Source organism: Mustela putorius, unplaced genomic scaffold, assembly GCF_011764305.1.
Source record: "Mustela putorius furo isolate JIRA1106 unplaced genomic scaffold, ASM1176430v1.1 tig00003853_pilon_pilon_pilon, whole genome shotgun sequence".
NCBI classification, from domain to species: Eukaryota; Metazoa; Chordata; class Mammalia; order Carnivora; family Mustelidae; genus Mustela; species Mustela putorius.
The window spans coordinates 11175763-11192077 of record NW_025422005.1 but is presented as its reverse complement, the minus strand read 5'-3'; the positions used below and the strand labels follow the sequence as shown (position 1 = coordinate 11192077).

The 16315-nt window shown below is 54.4% G+C and overlaps 1 protein-coding gene across 3 annotated transcripts in view; it reads left to right on the top strand.

The window, feature by feature from the left end:
• ZBTB17 (zinc finger and BTB domain containing 17) overlaps positions 1-16315 on the top strand; it is a 31782-nt gene that overhangs the window by 9666 nt on the left and 5801 nt on the right. For 2 of the 3 annotated variants that reach the window (XM_045063813.1, XM_045063812.1), the window contains exons 3-4: positions 14486-14692; positions 15888-16076. In XM_045063813.1, the coding sequence (XP_044919748.1) occupies positions 14488-14692; positions 15888-16076 (394 nt within the window). In that variant the 5' untranslated portion in view covers positions 14486-14487. The other variant, XM_045063814.1, reaches the window with a different exon arrangement.

Sequence of the window (16315 nt, the reverse complement as noted above, 5' to 3'; positions counted from 1 at the left end):
CCTTTCCCAGGACTCCCAGTTTCCCTCCAGCTGGGTGAAATCCCCAATCAGACTGGGAAACCATAGCATCTGCACTGTGGGTTCTCGGATCAGTTACCAACATCCAAGCATTAGCTTTTACCCAGCGAACAAATGAATTCAACTTTGCCTCCTGTGGGCAGGCTGCCGTCTAGACAAAGGTACCATTTCATTGAACACGCCCTGGCCCAGGGTGGAAACTGTCTTTTAGATTTTTGCCAGTTTGATCCTGGAAGTGGTATCTTGTACTTCTTTTCTTTTTTTAAAAAAAGATTTTATTTATTTATTTGACAGAGAGAAAGAGATCACAAGTAGGCAGAAAGCGGGGGTGGGGTTGGGGAGCAGGCTCTCCGCTGAGCAGAGAGCCCGATGCAGGCCTCAAATCCGGGACCCTGAAATCATGACCTGAGCCAAAGGCAGAGGCTTAACCCACTGAGCCAGCCAGGCGCCCCACTTTATATTTTTTTATTAGTCAGGCTGAACATCTTTTTCCCATACAGAATATATTGACCACTGATGTTTCTTTTATGAACTGCTTCTTCATTTCTTTGACTCATTTTGCTGTTGGGAGATTTTTTTTCTTACTAATTGTTTGTAACAGCTTTGTTGAGATATTCACGTTGTGCACAAGTCACCCATTTAAAGTGTACAGTTAAATGGCTTGCGGCATATTCCCAGAGTTGTGCAGTTCTCACCACTATTTTCAAGGCATTGTCATTATCTCAGAAAGAAACCCACCACCCATCTGCAGTCACTCCCCCCTCCATCTCGGTCAGCTCTCGACAGTTGCTTTCTGTCCTTAGGATTTGTCTGTTCTGAGCATTTCATGCAAATGGAATCATGTAACGTGTGGTCTTTCGGCTGGCTTCATTTAGCACAGTGTTTTCAGGGCTCATTAGTGTTGTAGCATGTGTCATTACTTTTTTATGTCCCAGAATCCCCTTGCATGGACAGATCACGTTTTATTTACCCATTTGTCAGTACATGGACGTTTGGGTTCTTTCTACCTTTGACTATTACGAGTAACACTGTCACGAACTTTTGTGTACAAACTTCTTTTCTTTTCTTTTTTTTTTTTTTTAAGGTTTTATTTTTTTAAGTGTTCCCTACCCCCAACATGGGGCTCAAACGCACGACCCCGAGATCAGGAGTCACGCGCTCCACTGACTGAGCCGGCCAGGTGCCTCCGAGTGCAAGCTCTTCTGGGGACATCTCTTTTCATGGTTGTTTGTGCGAGGAGCCTTTTGTATAGCCAGACCACTAACCCTTATTTACAACATAGGCTATAAATATTCACGCCAAATTTGTATTAACTTTTGGGAAGGTGGGACCATGAGGGTCATATGAATGAAACAGAGCAAGGAGAGGCGCCTGGCTGGCTCAGTCGGGGGGCGCGTGTGATTCCTGATTCGGGGTTCTCGGGGTTGTGCGCGTGAGCTCAGTGTTGGGTGTGGAGATGACTTAGGAAAGGAGGAGGAGGGGGAGGGAGGGAAGGACGGAGAGAGGAAGATCATTTAGATTTCTTTTTTTTTTTTTTTAAGATTTTTATTTATTTATTTGACACAGAAAGAGAGATCACAAAGAGAGGCAGGCAGAGAGAGAGGGGGAAGCAGGCTCCCTGCTGAGCAGAGAGCCCGATGTGGGGCTCGATCCGAGGACCCTGGGATCATGGCCTGAGCGGAAGTCAGAGGCTTTAACCCACTGAGCCACCCAGGTGCCCCATTTAGATTTCTGACCAGCCTTTCATACTAAGAATTAAGCTCAGGTTCCAAGCCTTCCTCCCTGGGGTCCCACCAAGGAGTCCCTGGGGGCTGGTCTGCATGCCTTACAGTCAGTCCATGCACGCACTCTTTCCGTCTCTGGCCCACTATACGTCTGTGTATCCATCTGTCCCTCTTTCTGTCTCTGTCTCTGTTTCTGTCTCTCTCTCAGGCTACCTGCGTTCGGACTGGGAATCGGGAGCCGGGCAGCAGTTGGGGGTGCGTTCCAAGTTTCCCTCAGACGCTCTCACTTCAAAGTCACTGGCTGAAAACCCGCCAGGGAGGCAAGTGGTCCGTTCAAAGGCTTCCGGCTTCTTTGCTGATTCACGGCTGTTGCAGGTGGAGGGGATGTGAGGGGCTGGAGGCCGGCCAGCACTGTTCGCTCAAGGGCAAGGGCAAGCCGGGGCCCTGAGCTTCCTTAATCTTAACTCCCAGGGCTCCTGTCCAGGGACTGTTCTAGAGCTGCACTGCAGCCGCTGGAGTTGAGGAGCCCAGCAGTTTTTAAAGATGCTGGGAAGTTGAGATATTGCGTCCCTGACTGCTCTTTACCCAGACCTAACGTGAGTTTGTGCGCTCCCCCCAAATACTCCTCCGAAATACCCTTGCACTCATTTAGTTTTCCCCAGTCAAGTCTCACTAAATATTTTTCAGTTTAATCCTATCAGGGGTAGTCAGTATACAATTTCACGTTGGCTTCTGCTGTATACATCCTCCGTCTGTATAGATACACATTCTGTGTCGGTCCTGTTCAGAGTTTCCAGTACAGGGAGTCTTCAAAGAAAAAGTGTGCTGGGTGAAGGTGTCGTTTTTATCGTCAGGCGCATGGGATCTATTTTACTTCAGATGCGCGCATTTGCAATCTGGCGATCATGTTAATGAAATCGTTTATTTAACACTTACTATGTCTTCCCTGGAAGGGAGGGGACTTAGCAGTCACCCATCCTGGGGAGGAAGCAAGGCCAGTCAAAGTCAGCCATGTGAAACGCGTGTGCTGCCTTCAAGTCCAGACACATTCACCTCCAAACAGCCAGTCCTCAATCTTGTAGGAAGCAGGAGGCTTTTGCCCTCCAGGCTGAGCACCTCTGTCTTGTGTTTCGGTTACCCCTGAGTAGAGTCAGCATTGCCATTGGCAGGCCTTTGCCTGGTCTGCTTTTAGGCTAAAGCTTCATTTGTCTTGGGGGACTGATAAGATTTCACCGCCCATTTTTAAAAGGGCAGGGGTTCCAGCATTCAGTTCCCCTGTTGTCTACGGCTCACCAGTATCCCTAGTGTGGCTTCACACGTGACAAACAGGAGTGATGGTGGCCATGGCTGCTTTATGCGGTGGGAACGGGTGTCATCACCCCCATTTTACAGCGGGGAAAGTGAGGTGCAGAGGGTTATATCCTCTTGTGCAAGGTGCTCGACTGGCTTTGGTTTGATGCCAAGGCAGCAGAGGTAACTGGGTCCAGGATCTTGTCAGCTCCCTGGGGCTGCGTGCAGAACTGCGTGTGTGTGTGTGTGCGCGCGCGCGCGCGTGTGCGCGCTCACACACGTGCCTCATCGCTCACTACATCCGAGCGGCTCGGCTGGGGCTGGCAGAGGCTGCCAGCTGCTCGTCTAGGGGATTTTCAGTTTTGTCCCCGTAAGGAATTTCTGCTCATGAACATTTCTCTGGTGACACATTCTTTGTGCAAATTACCATAATTTTCCATTTCCCTTCTGAGAAATTTTTTCCTGTTGAGAAGTTTTGAGTCATCAGGTCTTGTAGAAAATGTCTTCAAGGTTTTATAATAAATAGAAATGAAGAAGCTCTGACTTTGGGGACAGTTTCTTTCTCTCTTTCTTCCCTTCCTTTTTTTTCACTTAGTTTCTTGAATAGCTAACATTTATAAGTGGTAAAACAAAATGCAGAAATGGTATGCATGAATTCCTGTGCTTGCCCTGCTTCTCTGAGCCCCACCGCCCCCCCCATCTCTTGTATGTCCAGAGACATGAACTTTTTGTTTGCTTATGAGCTAGGGTTTCATGGCTTGGGTTTATGGTTTCGGACAAACCACCTGGCCCAGCTTCCCCTGGGAACGGTCGGGTACTGTTTGTTGTTAAGGGACTTTGAGCCACTCCAAGAAGAGGTACTTAGAATTTTCAAAGGATATTATCATATTTAGTTGCTGGGCCGTTAGCACAGCTGCTCCGAATGGGTCGTGTGAGCGTGCGGCAGATCCTGCGCCACCAGCCAAACCCTCCCGGTGCCAGCTGGGGGTGACATTGTCCCCTTTTCACATCCCAAGGGTCTAGCACCGTGGGACTTTCTAACTTACTTTTTCTGCTTCTGATCCTTCCCCTTCCAGTCTGTTCTCCATACTGATGCGGCCGGAGTGACTTTCCTGAAATGTGAGCCTAACCATGGCCCTCTCCTGCCCAAGTCCCTGCCCAGGCTCCCAGCATGTGTGGGGTGTGTGGGGTGGGGCACATGGGGGGAGGTGAGCGCTGGGTCCTGGCGTGTGGGCGTGGCCCTGCGTGCCCGGCTCCGCCCCGTGTCTCCCCACGTGTTCCTCCCTCCACCGGGTCTCCACACTCACACACCGTCTTCTCTCAGGCACGCCCCGGGGCTTATGCTATCCTCCTCTGAACATCCTTCTCACCCTTGTTCCTGCGTCTTATTAGACGCGGCTAGGTGCCCTATCTTCCTGGGGGTGGCACCCCCTCAGAAGTCATCAGAAGGTGCTGACAGCATCTGGGACTTGCTCCCCAGTGGCAGGTCCTGGCCGGGGGTGCACTTAGGCAGAGCTGGCCTTGTTGCTGGGGGAGCTGGGGCTCCCAGCAGGGCACCGGCCTCAGGCAGCGCTCCGCAGTGTCCACCAGGCTCCGTCCTGTAGCCCACCAGATGTGCAGCTGCGCCCCCTGAGTCTAGCCATATTTAACTTCAATGGGCTACTCTCCCCAGGCTTTCTGCCCCAAGTGACACAGTAACAAAGGCCTCACAGCAGACGTTTGGAGCCAGACGGGAACAAAGTCCGAGGGCTGTGGTCACTTTGGACCAGACTGTGGCTTCCTCCTTTTTTCTCCACCTGCTGTGAAGAGGGGCCGTGGATTCACGAGTAAAGGGGGTGCACTTAGGATAACCTGGTTTGTTTTAGTTCATTTTTTTTCCCGTTTTGATTGCCTGTGTGTCCGTCAGACTTCTGGTAGACAAGTAATGTGTGATTCCACTTCTGCCAGGATTCGTGCAGTACTTCCTGTTGTTTCGGTCGTCCCAGTTCTGGCGTGTGTGGTGGTTTCCTGCTGAACGGGTGAGCGGTCTCGAACTTGGAGAAGCTTGCCTGAGGCCGCCTGGCTAAGACTGGAGCCCCGATGATTCACATGCGTGTCCTTGGATCGGAGTCTTTTGGTGTTTCCTCTTCTTCTTCGTTTTCTTTCTTTCTTTCTTTTTTTTGAGAGGCCGGGAAGGGGTTAGGGAAGACGGAGAGAGAGAATCTTAAATAGGCTCCATGCTCAGTGCAGAGCCCGACGTGCGGCTCCGTCTCGTGACCTGAGCCAGAACCACCGACCGAGCCCCTGGGTGCTCTTGTTTCCTCTTCTGGGTCCAGTGTTTGCTCCCGTGGGGACCTCGGTCCATCTTGTGACCTCATCCACCAGCCCTGGAGACGTCTCAGCTGTGTTGGCCCCGCAGAACTCTTGTGCGCCCTGCCCTCCCGTCGCCCGCCATCATTCCTCACTTCAGCAAACGGCGCCTGTGCTCAGCCAGTTTCTCAGGCCAACAATTTAGTGTTGTCCTCAACTCCTTTTCTCATGACATGCCTCCGCTTGATCAGCTCACTGTTGGCTCTCCCGAGCAGCTTCCGGCTCTGACCACGTGCACCCCAGCGCTGGGCCTCCATCCCTGCCCCTCCCCCAGTGTCCCTCTACGCCCTCCTGCCCGCCGGCCATCGCTCCTCTGCACCCAGTCTGCCAGGGCACCGCAGCATACTTGGAAGACTCCAGAGGCCGACTTGCCTCTAAGACCCCGGCAGATCTCAGCCGCTGGTGCTGACTCTTCTCATTCTCCTGCTGGCTTCCTCCTCTCCAGGCAGGCCAGCCCCTTTGTCAAGGTCACGCCAGCCCCACGGCCTTTGCATTTGCTCTTCTCGGTGCCTGCAATGGCCCCTGGGCTTATGGTGGCATGGCTTGCTCTTCATTCAGGTCCTTGCTTCAGTGTCACCTCCTCCGAGAGGCCTTCCTTGACTGTTTTCTGAAATATTAAATAGCCTCTGCCTCTTGACGTCACACTTTGTTTCACGTTCTTCACAGCGCCTAGTCTGTGAGCTTATGTATTATACTTATGACCTGTCTTCCTCACGACGCTCGTAGCTCTAGTTAGACCTACAACCGGCACAGGGGAGACGCTCATTCAGCGTTTGGGAAGTGCTTTTGCCTTTTCCGTGTGTCTGTTTCCTGATTTAGGGCCCACTGACCCTGAGAGGGGACGGTGATGATTAGGAGTCCCTGCCCAGCTGTCTGAACCCACAGATCTTCTGTATATTGGAGGACATTTCTCATTCTCGTTACTTCTCAAGTACGGATAGATGCCGTTGTGATTAGTGGAATGGAAACGCTTTCTTCCATGGTGGTCTTGCCCTTTAGTTTCTCAGTTAACAAGCACTCAAAGTACAATGATTATTTCATGAAGATCCGCAGAATATTTGACCTTGAGTTAGTTGCACTCAGAAAGGCCAGGAATCACCACTCGCCAGGCCCGTTGCCGGACTTGATTTACAGCCCTGTGAGAGCAAGGTTGTGGGGTAGGTACTGTCAGCGACCTTGACTGTGAGGAGCCAGTTAGTCAGCAGTCCCACCCCAGCAGTGAGTTTATTGAACCTGACAGGGCAGGCGGGGCAACATATGGGCCTCCTTTCAGGCCAGGTCCGGGAGCACGGGGGGGGGGGGGGGTGGAGGGCGGGGGCGGGTGCTGGGAGACGGAGCAGATGCCACCAAGTCCCACATATTCTGAGTTTGTCTTTGTGGAAGCAAGGCCCTTAATTTACCCTCTGTCAAGAGTTTAGAGTCCCCATAGCAAGTCCTGGCATAATGGGTCCTGAACTGGCGCGGGGAGAGGGGACCGCCCTTTCCTCAGCACCGGCCAGCCTTCCCAGTCAGCCCCGTTCCCAGTCAGCAGTGGGGGTTCATCGGGTGTCAGGGAAGGGGATGGCCATTCCCTCTTCAGAAGTGTGGTTACCTGTTAGAGGTCATGGTCGTTGTACAATTAGAAAAGCAAAGGCAGTATTACAATTTAATTTTAGGGGCTCCTGGGTGGCTCAGTCATTGGGCGTCCTGGGATGGCCCCGCATCGGGCTCCCTGCTTGGTGGGGAGACTGCTCCTCCCTCTCCCACTCCCCCTGCTTGTGTTCCCTCTCTCGCTGTGTCTGTCTGTGTCAAATAAATAAAATCTTTTTAAAAAACAATTTAGGGGCGCCTGGGTGGCTCAGTGGGTTAAAGTCTCTGCTTTCTGCTCAGGTCATAATCCCAGGGTCCTGGGATCGAGCCCCACATTAGGCTCTCTGCTCAGCAGGGAGCCTGCTTCCTCCTCTCTCTGACTGCCTCTCTGCCTACTTGTGATCTGTCTGTCAAATAAATAAATAATTAAAAATTTTTAAATTTTATACTTATTTATTATTAGTTTTACAGATTGTATTTATTTGTGAGAGAGCGCGCACTGGCAGGGGGAGCAGCAGGCAGAGGGAGAAGAAGGCTCCCCAATCAGTAGAGTCTGATGCCGGACTCTATCTCAGGACCTTGGGGTCTGACCTGAGCCAAAGGCAGTCACTCAGCCAACTGAGCCACCCAAGCATCCCTAGTTTTATATTTAGGTACAATTTTTAGGTGTTTAAAAATCCATATTTTTTTGGTAGTACAAGCTTCACAGGAAATACAGCTGAATCTTGGCTGGTGGGGTTATGTGGGAGGTAGCAGTGATTTTCAGAGTGGAGCCATTACCCAGTAGAGGATCAAGTATCAGAATCTAGGGCTGTTGGGAAGGGCTGAATGAGTTTGTGTATTTACCCTAAAGGGGAAAGTGATGTTAGAAGTTTGAGAAACAGGGGCTCCTGGGTGACTTAGTCATTAAGCGTCTGCCTTCAGCTCAGATCATGGTCCCAGGATCCTGAGATCGAGCTCTGCATTGGGCTCCCCGCTTGGCGGGAAGCCTGCTTCTCCCTCTCCCACTCCTTCTGCTTGTGCTCCCTTTGTCAAATAAATAAAATCTTAAAAAAAAAAAGTTTGAGAAACATGAGCTTAATATAAAAGCTGTATTTGCAGGGCCACGAGAACAGTGCCAGAAGGGCTGGTTGTTGGTACTTGCCTCTGCGGTGTTGCTCTGACAAGGGAGAGGGTGTCACACGGGGTGGATGGTGGGTTGGGCCAGTACGTGTCCCGGTTGCAAGGCTTAACCACACTTGCATTTGCTTGGCCTGAGTTTGTATGTGCTAAGCTGGAGATGGGAACCACCTGTGTTTCCAGAAAATCTGGAATGCCAGGTATCTGGAAGCAGAGTGGTGATCCCTGTCCCTTGCCCCTGGACGTGAGGCGGCTGTGTCCTGCCCAGGCCTGTAGTTGGGCGCAGCGGTGTTCGGGGAGCCAGGGACTTCTTGTGTTTGTCAAATCAGCAGCTCCTTGCGCTGGGCTGGTTGTTTTCTGGCTTAATGGCTTCCCTCTGTGTGGCAGTTTGGAAACCCTGAATGCCGTGTAGTGCTTGCTAATAACCTGGGTAATCTTTCATGTTAGACAGATGCCCCTGTGACTCTGAGATGGGGCCATGCTCTGCGGACCCACTGAGAGCTCTGGGCAGGCGCTCTGGCCTTCCCCCGGGAGCGCCCTTGGGGTTTAACAGAACAGTTGTTCGATATAAAGTGCTTCCCCGACAGAGAAAATTGCTCTGAATGGTTCTTGCCCAGCGCCCCTGCTTTCCCTCCCTCCCTCTCTTAACGTTAATTGGGCTCTGGGATTTTTTCCAGATTGCTTTTAGAAAGAATAATGGGTTATGATTACAGCGTCTTAACAAGGTCAAGTCACTAAATAGTTACCCAAGGTACCCAGCAGGAAAGGATATGTAGAAACCATCTGATATGGTCTTCGGCCTAAAAATAAAGCTATAATTTGCATCTCTGCTTCCTGCTAACAGTAGTTTGAGGAATGTTTACCACCAGTCAGGCTCGGTGCAGGCTCTGTGCTTACGGTGGCAAACCGAAGCTTGTGCCACACCTGGGAGGCGGTCCCATTGGCCCCATTTTGCTGGAGGAGGGGCTTTGCTGGCGATCCACTGCTGATGCGTGGCCCAGCTGGGGCCCGGGGTCCTCCCCAGGTTGACCCCAGGGGCTCTGCCGCCTCTGCACTCAGAGCAGAGCCTGACAGCAGAGTACCCGTGTTCTTAGATTTTAGGTGATCTGTGGTGCTGCGCGTGCCCCCTGTTGTTGGCCGTGTTGAAGAGACTCCCGTAAATGCCATTTCATAGTTACTGGGAGCGGGGCTGTGGGGTCTGGGATTTCACCACCCAAGGGGAGCCCTTCCTTATGTCATCGTGTGCTTGCAGGTGTTCTGGAACTGAAGCATGGGTGGGACGGGTTGTGTTTCCCCAGGCCAGTGCCCCTGCCCCCGACTCAGTGACCCTGAAACATGAGGCCTGGGCCCCAGCGCAGCCCCAGTGCGAGCGGTGGCAAGCGGGCTTCTGCACAGCCCCGTCTCGGCAAGGTTGAGGTTGGCACCTGTTCCTCACTTTTTTCTTATTCAAAATTTTGTCAACTTTTGTCAGCTTTTGAAGCATGTTGCCCTACAAAAGTATATGAAATGTATATGTTTAATTTAAATTTAATAATAAATATTATTAATTTATTAATATTTATTTTTAAATTTAATTTAAATAATAAGTAAGTTATCAATAATAAATCTAGGTGTATCTAGGACAAGAAATAGAGCACTCCCAATGTCTCGGAGGACCCCTCCTCCCCCGTCCCCCCTCCTCCTCCTCCCTCCCCCCTCCTCCCCCTTCCTCCCGTCTCCTACCTGTCTCCCATCTACACAGAACCATCGTCCTGGACGTTTTGTTACTCATCGCCTTTTCTTTACAACTTTACCATCCGTATTCGTTCTCTCTTGCTGTGAGCAACTGTCTCAAAACTTCGTGACTTAAACCACCAGCAGTTTATTCTCCCAATTTTGTGGGTTGACTGGGCAGTTTCTTTTGTTCCACGAGGTGTTGGGGTCACTCGTATGACAGCATTCAGCTAGTAATTGGGCTGGAAGGTCCAGGAAAGCGCCTCGCACGCCACTGTCCAGTAGGGCCTCAGAGTTCATCATGTGGCCTGTGCCTGTGGCGTCTCCTCCAGGGCCCCAACAGGAGAGCCTGGGCATCCCTGCGGTGGGGTGGCTGGGTTGCAGGAGAGCCGCACGGAGTCTGCAGCCCTCTTAAGGGCCAGGCCTGGAGCTGGCACCGAGTCCTTGGCTCTGGTCGGTCAGAGCCGCCCAGATCCAGCCGGGATCTCCTAGCAGGTGTGCAGGATGGGGGGACTTGTCGGTGGCCGTCCGTGTTCACGTTGCTTAGTTCACACTGCAGGCTTCTCCAGGTCCCTCGCTTTTCTGTTCCCAGACGGATTCCTTGTGAGGCAGGCCAGGGCTTTGTGTCCGGCCAGACAGCTCTGACGCCAGACGTTGGCCCCTTCGTCAGGGATCAGCGCTGAGCAGCCAGCAGCATCGTGGGAAGTGGCGCAGGGCAGGAGTGAGGAGTGCAGTGGAGAGCTTCTGGAAGGTCGGGCCATTTCTGGAATGGACAAGTCATGTGCCAGTTTGGGGCTTCGTTTTCTGCATCTAACCTGAGGGCTTTGGGCTTGGTGGGCCCCGTGGTTTTGTTCTGTTTGCGTTTTCTGTCTTAGAGTAGCTTTAAGGCCACATTGATCACCCTTAAAGCAGGACGAAGTAAGGCAGAGGGAACCCCTCTAGTTTCGCTCCAGTGAAGGCCCTGAGCTGCAGGGGCGGGGCTGGGAGAGTCGCACTTGATCAGACGTTATGTGGCGGGGCTGTCCGTCCTACTGAGCTGCAGCGGCCCCTGGGTGCGTGCACTGACTGGGGTGGGCAGCTCCCAGTGCCCGCGGGCCCCCACGTCCAGCTGTGTGGTTCAGGCAGGTGCCCTCGCCTCCTCCCGAGCACCTCTGAGCTTGGCCAGATCACCGTGGGTTCCTTTCACTGTGGCGCGGAGAAGGAAACAGGAGACGGTGGGAGGATTGCCGTGATCTTCTAGATCTTCTAGATCTTCTAGTGTTTCACCTAGCTCTGGCAGTGGGGCACTTCCCGGTTCTGGTGCGGCCCCTCTGACAGGAGGACCATGGCAGGGGGCCCCTCACCTGCTCACCCCCTTGCCTTAGGGAGAAAAGAGCTGCTGGAGCTTTCTAGTGGGCGGCCAGCTGGCGGAGGGGAGCGCAGGAGGCAGCTGGGGGGACCTCTGAGCTCCATCTGCCAGTTGGGGGGTTATAACATCCCCAGTGCTGCTGACAGCCTGGGGGGGACCCTGTGAGCACTCGGGGAGCCTCCACGGCCGGGACGGGGCCCGGGACCTGTGTTGAAGGCCCCTCTGCGTTTGCGGCCTTATCCTTCCTTCCTTCCTCGTGGTTCCGCTCCTGCCCCTTCCCGGTCTTCCGCCGCTTCCTGTCTCCCCCTCTCCTGTTTTCTCCCTTCCTTTTCTTTTTTCTTTTTATTTTCTAAAAGATTTTATTTATTTATTTGAGAGAAAGTGAAAGCAAGAGAGATCACAGAGGCAGAGGGAGAAGCAGACTTGCTTCTGAGCAGGGAGCTCGACCCCAGGACCCTGGGACCATGTCCTGAGCCGAAGGCAGACGCTTAACCCACTGAGCCACCCCGGCGCCCCTCGCTTCCTTTTCTTTCTTCGATTTTGTCAGACCAGATGCACCTTAGAAGTGTTTCTCCGTTGGAACAGCTTTGGGGGCAGCCTTGGGGGGCTCCGCTCCCTACACCCATGTCCAGGCCACAGCTCACATCGCAAGAACGTGGTTAGCGTTCCCTGCCGGCACCTGCTGCTGTCCAGGGGTAGGGTCTAGGGGGTACCCGGCCATCAGCCATATTCTCCCAGGACCTTTACTGGCCCCTCCAAGGTCTCTGAAAGGAGAGCTCCCCCCCGCGTCCAGCCACAGGAGGGCCAGCTCTGTGCCCTTCCCGCAGCAGCTCGAGGGCTTGTGGCAGCCCCCTTCCGCTCTGGGGTCCGTCTCTTCTGGGGGCTCGCTTCACAGCAGGCCAGATCGCCTTCCAGCTGGAGGGCTCTGCCTTCCCTGCCTTCCACCGGCTCCCGCCCAAGGGCCTGGACCAACTCTGTACCTTGGAGGGGGAGGGGTGCGGTTGTTGGGGGGATGCTCCCTGATTGTTTCTAGACCTGGGAGACACTTCCTCCCCCTTCTTTTCGGGTTGGCTGCTGGGGAAGGTGGAGGAGCCGGGTTGCTGCCAAGTGCCGGATGGGCTTGTTCTGAAGCTGAGGGAGCATCTGGCCCTCCGGGTGCTGGTGGTTCTCCCTTTCTTGCATTTGGAAGGGGGTTCTGCACCTGGGCTTCCGGGGACATAGGGAGTGGCCAGTGACAGGGACTCGGGGGCGGCCCGGGTGCACATGCGCTCACATCTTCCCCCCCCCGCCCCCCCCCCACCCCGGCCCTGGCGAGAAGGCGGATCCGGGGGTGAGCTGACTCGGCCTCTCTTGGCCCACCACTGTCATTCCGTGTACGCCTTGCCCGGTGTGTACTGCCTTTGGAACCCAGGCCTGCTGGGGGTTTCAACCCATGGACTGGACATTGGTTCTTTTCCATGTTCTCCAGAAACATCTCTGTTTTTGTGTTTACCAGCTCGGGCACAGAGCAGCCAAGAATTCTCGCGTTCATTCCTTCAGGTCACAACAGGAACTTGCTTGTTCCGGGGAGGGGCCCGGAGGCGAGGGGCCAGAGTGAAGAACCAAGAAGCCGTGGGAGTGGAGGCTGGGACTGAGGCTGAGCGCTGGGGCGGGGGTGCTCGAGGGAGGGAAAGGCCGTTTCTGGGTCTCCGGCGACGGCTGCTCTGAACTCATGGCTCAGACAGAGGCTGGCATGTGGCTCACAGCCCATTGTCACCCCTATGCCCCCACTCCCTGCCTGGAGCCCTGCCTGCCAGGTGACACCGCCCCCCCTCCCCCCCGCCGCTCAGCAAACACCTAGCCCTGCTTGAAAAGTTTCCAGATACTACGGGGTGGGTAGGCTTTGCAGCGATTAGTGCCACCTAAGCCCCCCGGCGGGGGAGGCAGGCATGGCTTTCCTCGATGCTCATCACAGCCAGACCACCATACATGGTCAGGGCTCCCGCACGGTGACTCACCCCCAGGAGGCTGATGTCACAGAACAGTGGGAATCCATGAGGGGCTGCAGAAGCCTGGGGGCTGGGAGCCCCAAAGTGCCATTCCCACCTGCCCAGAAGCAGCCTGGGGCAGCTCTGAGCAGACCCAGGCCTCTGATGCCGGACCGGGGCCTGCCAGCCTAGCCCCAGGTTGGGGTCTGTGCAGTGCCATCCCGGGAGTGGGGGTGTTGGCTTTTACTTTGAAACTGGGTCTTTCTTGAACGAGGGCCTGCTGTTTTCCCTGTAAAATGCTGGTCCAAGCTGCACCCTGGTGTGTTGCTGGGAAGGAGAGAGCTGTTTTAGATACTTATTTAGTCATGGCTTGTGGTGGTTTGTGATTATTTGGCACCGGGCCATGGAATTTTTCTGAGCATTTTCACTTGAGACAGTTGTAGGATTTCCAGGCATTACGTGAGGCCTTTGACAGTGAAACAGGCCAGCCCGGTGGCTCTCAGGGTCAGGGGCCAGAGTTCACTCTCCCTCCTGGGACCCTGGAGAGGTTACTGGAGGCACAGGAGACCCCAGCGTCATGCAGTTCCCTGAGCCTGCGGATCAGAGAGAGAGAGAGATCTCTGCCCCCAAGGGCCGGAGCCAGAGCCCTGTGGGTGCCGCAGGAGAGCGCCAGTTCCTGAAACGATGGGAGGGAACATCTTCCCAGACACACATCTCACCTGTGCTTGACAGAATGAGGCAAAATCCAAAATAGAAAGGTTTACATCAAGCCAAACGTATCAAGTTGAAAGATCTGTCCTCCTAAGATTATGTCATGCATTCTTTTTGTAAACGATGTTAAACTGACCACGTCTTTTCTTTTCTTTTTTTTTTAAAGATTTTATTTATCCATCAGATAGAGATCACAAGTAGGCAGAGAGGCAGGCAGAGAGAGGGGGGGGGGGAAGCAGGCTCCCCGCTGAGCAGAGAGCCCAATGCAGGGCTCGATCCCAGGACCCTGGGATCATGACCTGAGCTGAAGGCAGAGGCTCCAGCCCACTGAGCCACCCAGGCGCCCCTCATCTTTTCTTTTTTAACAGTCACCGTCATCAGGGTTTTGTGTGTGTTTTTCAACTTTCTAATGTTGTTACCTGGCAAGACACAAAGTTGGCTGTTTTGTGTTGGTCCCTCAGTGCTTTTGGTTTTTGGAACTTTGCTGGCCAGTAAACCCAGGGATCTAGGAGCCGCTGATCAGCCTTGGCTTGCAGAGGGAATCTGGCGTTATCAACCTTCCATGGTTTTCCTTCTCCCATTCTCCGTTGCGTTTCTCACCCGGGAGTTCGGGGGTTGCCTGAAGGAGGGCTGGCGTCCTCTCTGTGCTAACACGAAGGCCCTCCGGCTTTCCGCAGCCATGGATTTTCCCCAGCACAGCCAGCACGTCTTGGAGCAGCTGAACCAGCAGCGGCAGCTGGGACTGTTGTGTGACTGCACTTTTGTGGTGGACGGTGTTGACTTCAAAGCCCATAAGGCAGTTCTGGCGGCCTGCAGCGAGTACTTCAAGATGCTCTTTGTGGACCAGAAGGACGTGGTACACCTGGACATCAGTAACGCGGCAGGTACCCCGTGGGGTCCAGGGCCACGCTGGCGGAGGCTCGGAGGCTGTGGTCGGATCTGTGCCATGCACGGCCCTCCTGACATTCCCGATGTGGCCCCTGCCCTCCCGGGGGGTGGGGCATCTTCGAGCTGTGGGCTGCACCAGGCCTCCCATAGGGCACCCAGGCCATGAAAGTGTGGGCACCGAGTTCCTTCCACCTTCGAGGGGCCTGTTTTGATGGGGACCTAGGTGGTCAGAGGAGAACGGACAGGAAGGACTCACGGTAAGCTCTGGGCTGGAGTGTACCCAGTATAGCTCATCAGGAGGGACAGAGAACAGGGGCGCTCTTCCCAGCCCCTGACCCCTTCCCATGGTCGAGTCCGTCCTGCACCCCTACCCCTGTGCTGACCATGATGGGGATGGCCATGGCTGTAGCTCGGAGGGGTGTCAGGAACACCTGGGGATTGAGAGGGAGAACTGGTCTTGGATTTGGCTCCTAACCCAGAATGGCAGGACCTGCCATGAGAAGGTTAGGGTGAGGTGGTGTTCCCCCAGTTTACAGATACGGAAATTGAGACCCAGACGGGTCTCAGTGACTAGCTTGGAGGTCGGATAGTTGTGACAGAGCCCTCGTGAGAGCCAGTGCTGATACCCTCTTGTTGGAGTGTCCTTCAGTTGGGGTGCGTGGTGGCTGAGCAGCAGAGAGTATCCTTGGGGAAGGGGATGCATTCACACCACTGTCCTCTGTGCGGGGAGGGTGTTTACACTCTCATCCTCCGTTCACACCTTCTGTGCAGAGCGGGTGTTCACACTGTCTGTCTTTGTGCAGGGTGGGCGTTCATACTGTCTCTGTGCAGAGTGGGTGTTCACACTGTCTGTGCAGAGCAGGGGTTCACACTGTCTCTGTGCAGAGTGGGTGTTCACACTGTCTCTGTGCAGGGCAGGCATTCACACTGTCTCTGTGGAGAGTGGGCGTTCATACCCCTCTCCTCTGTGTTAAGTGAGCATTCACACCTGCTGTCCTCCATGCGGGGTGGCTGTCACCCCCTCTGCCCTCTGTCGGGGTACTTCAGAGGTACTTCAGAGAGGGGGCACTGCTGGCCTGCCACTCTGCTTTCCACAGATCCCCCGGTCCTGCTGCCCAGTGGGGCGGCTGGGCCAGCTGCCAGTGCCAGGTCTTGAGGCAGGTCCGTGATGGCTGTCTGTGTCCTTGGCAGGCCTTGGTCAGGTGCTGGAGTTCATGTACACAGCCAAGCTGAGCCTGAGCGCCGAGAACGTGGATGATGTGCTGGCCGTGGCCAGCTTCCTGCAGATGCAGGACATCATCACAGCCTGCCATGCCCTCAAGTCCCTTGCGGAGCCAGACGCCAGCCCTGGGGAGAGCGCGGTGGCCTCGGCCACGGAAGGTAAGAGGATTGGTGGCTGTTTCTGAGCAGGCGGCTTTGGGTGGCCTGTTGCCTCTGACTCTCTTGTTTCCTCTCTCTGGGCTTCAGTTTCCTTACCTGGCCTTGCTCGCCCCATGGGCTGCTAGTAAGAGTCTCGGGAAGGCCTTCAGAGGGGCCCGTCTGCCTCTCCCTTCCCCACCTTTTCCCTGCTTGCTTGCTTTGTGCTCTGCTGCCCCACAGAGCCGGGGGGTGTGCCTGGC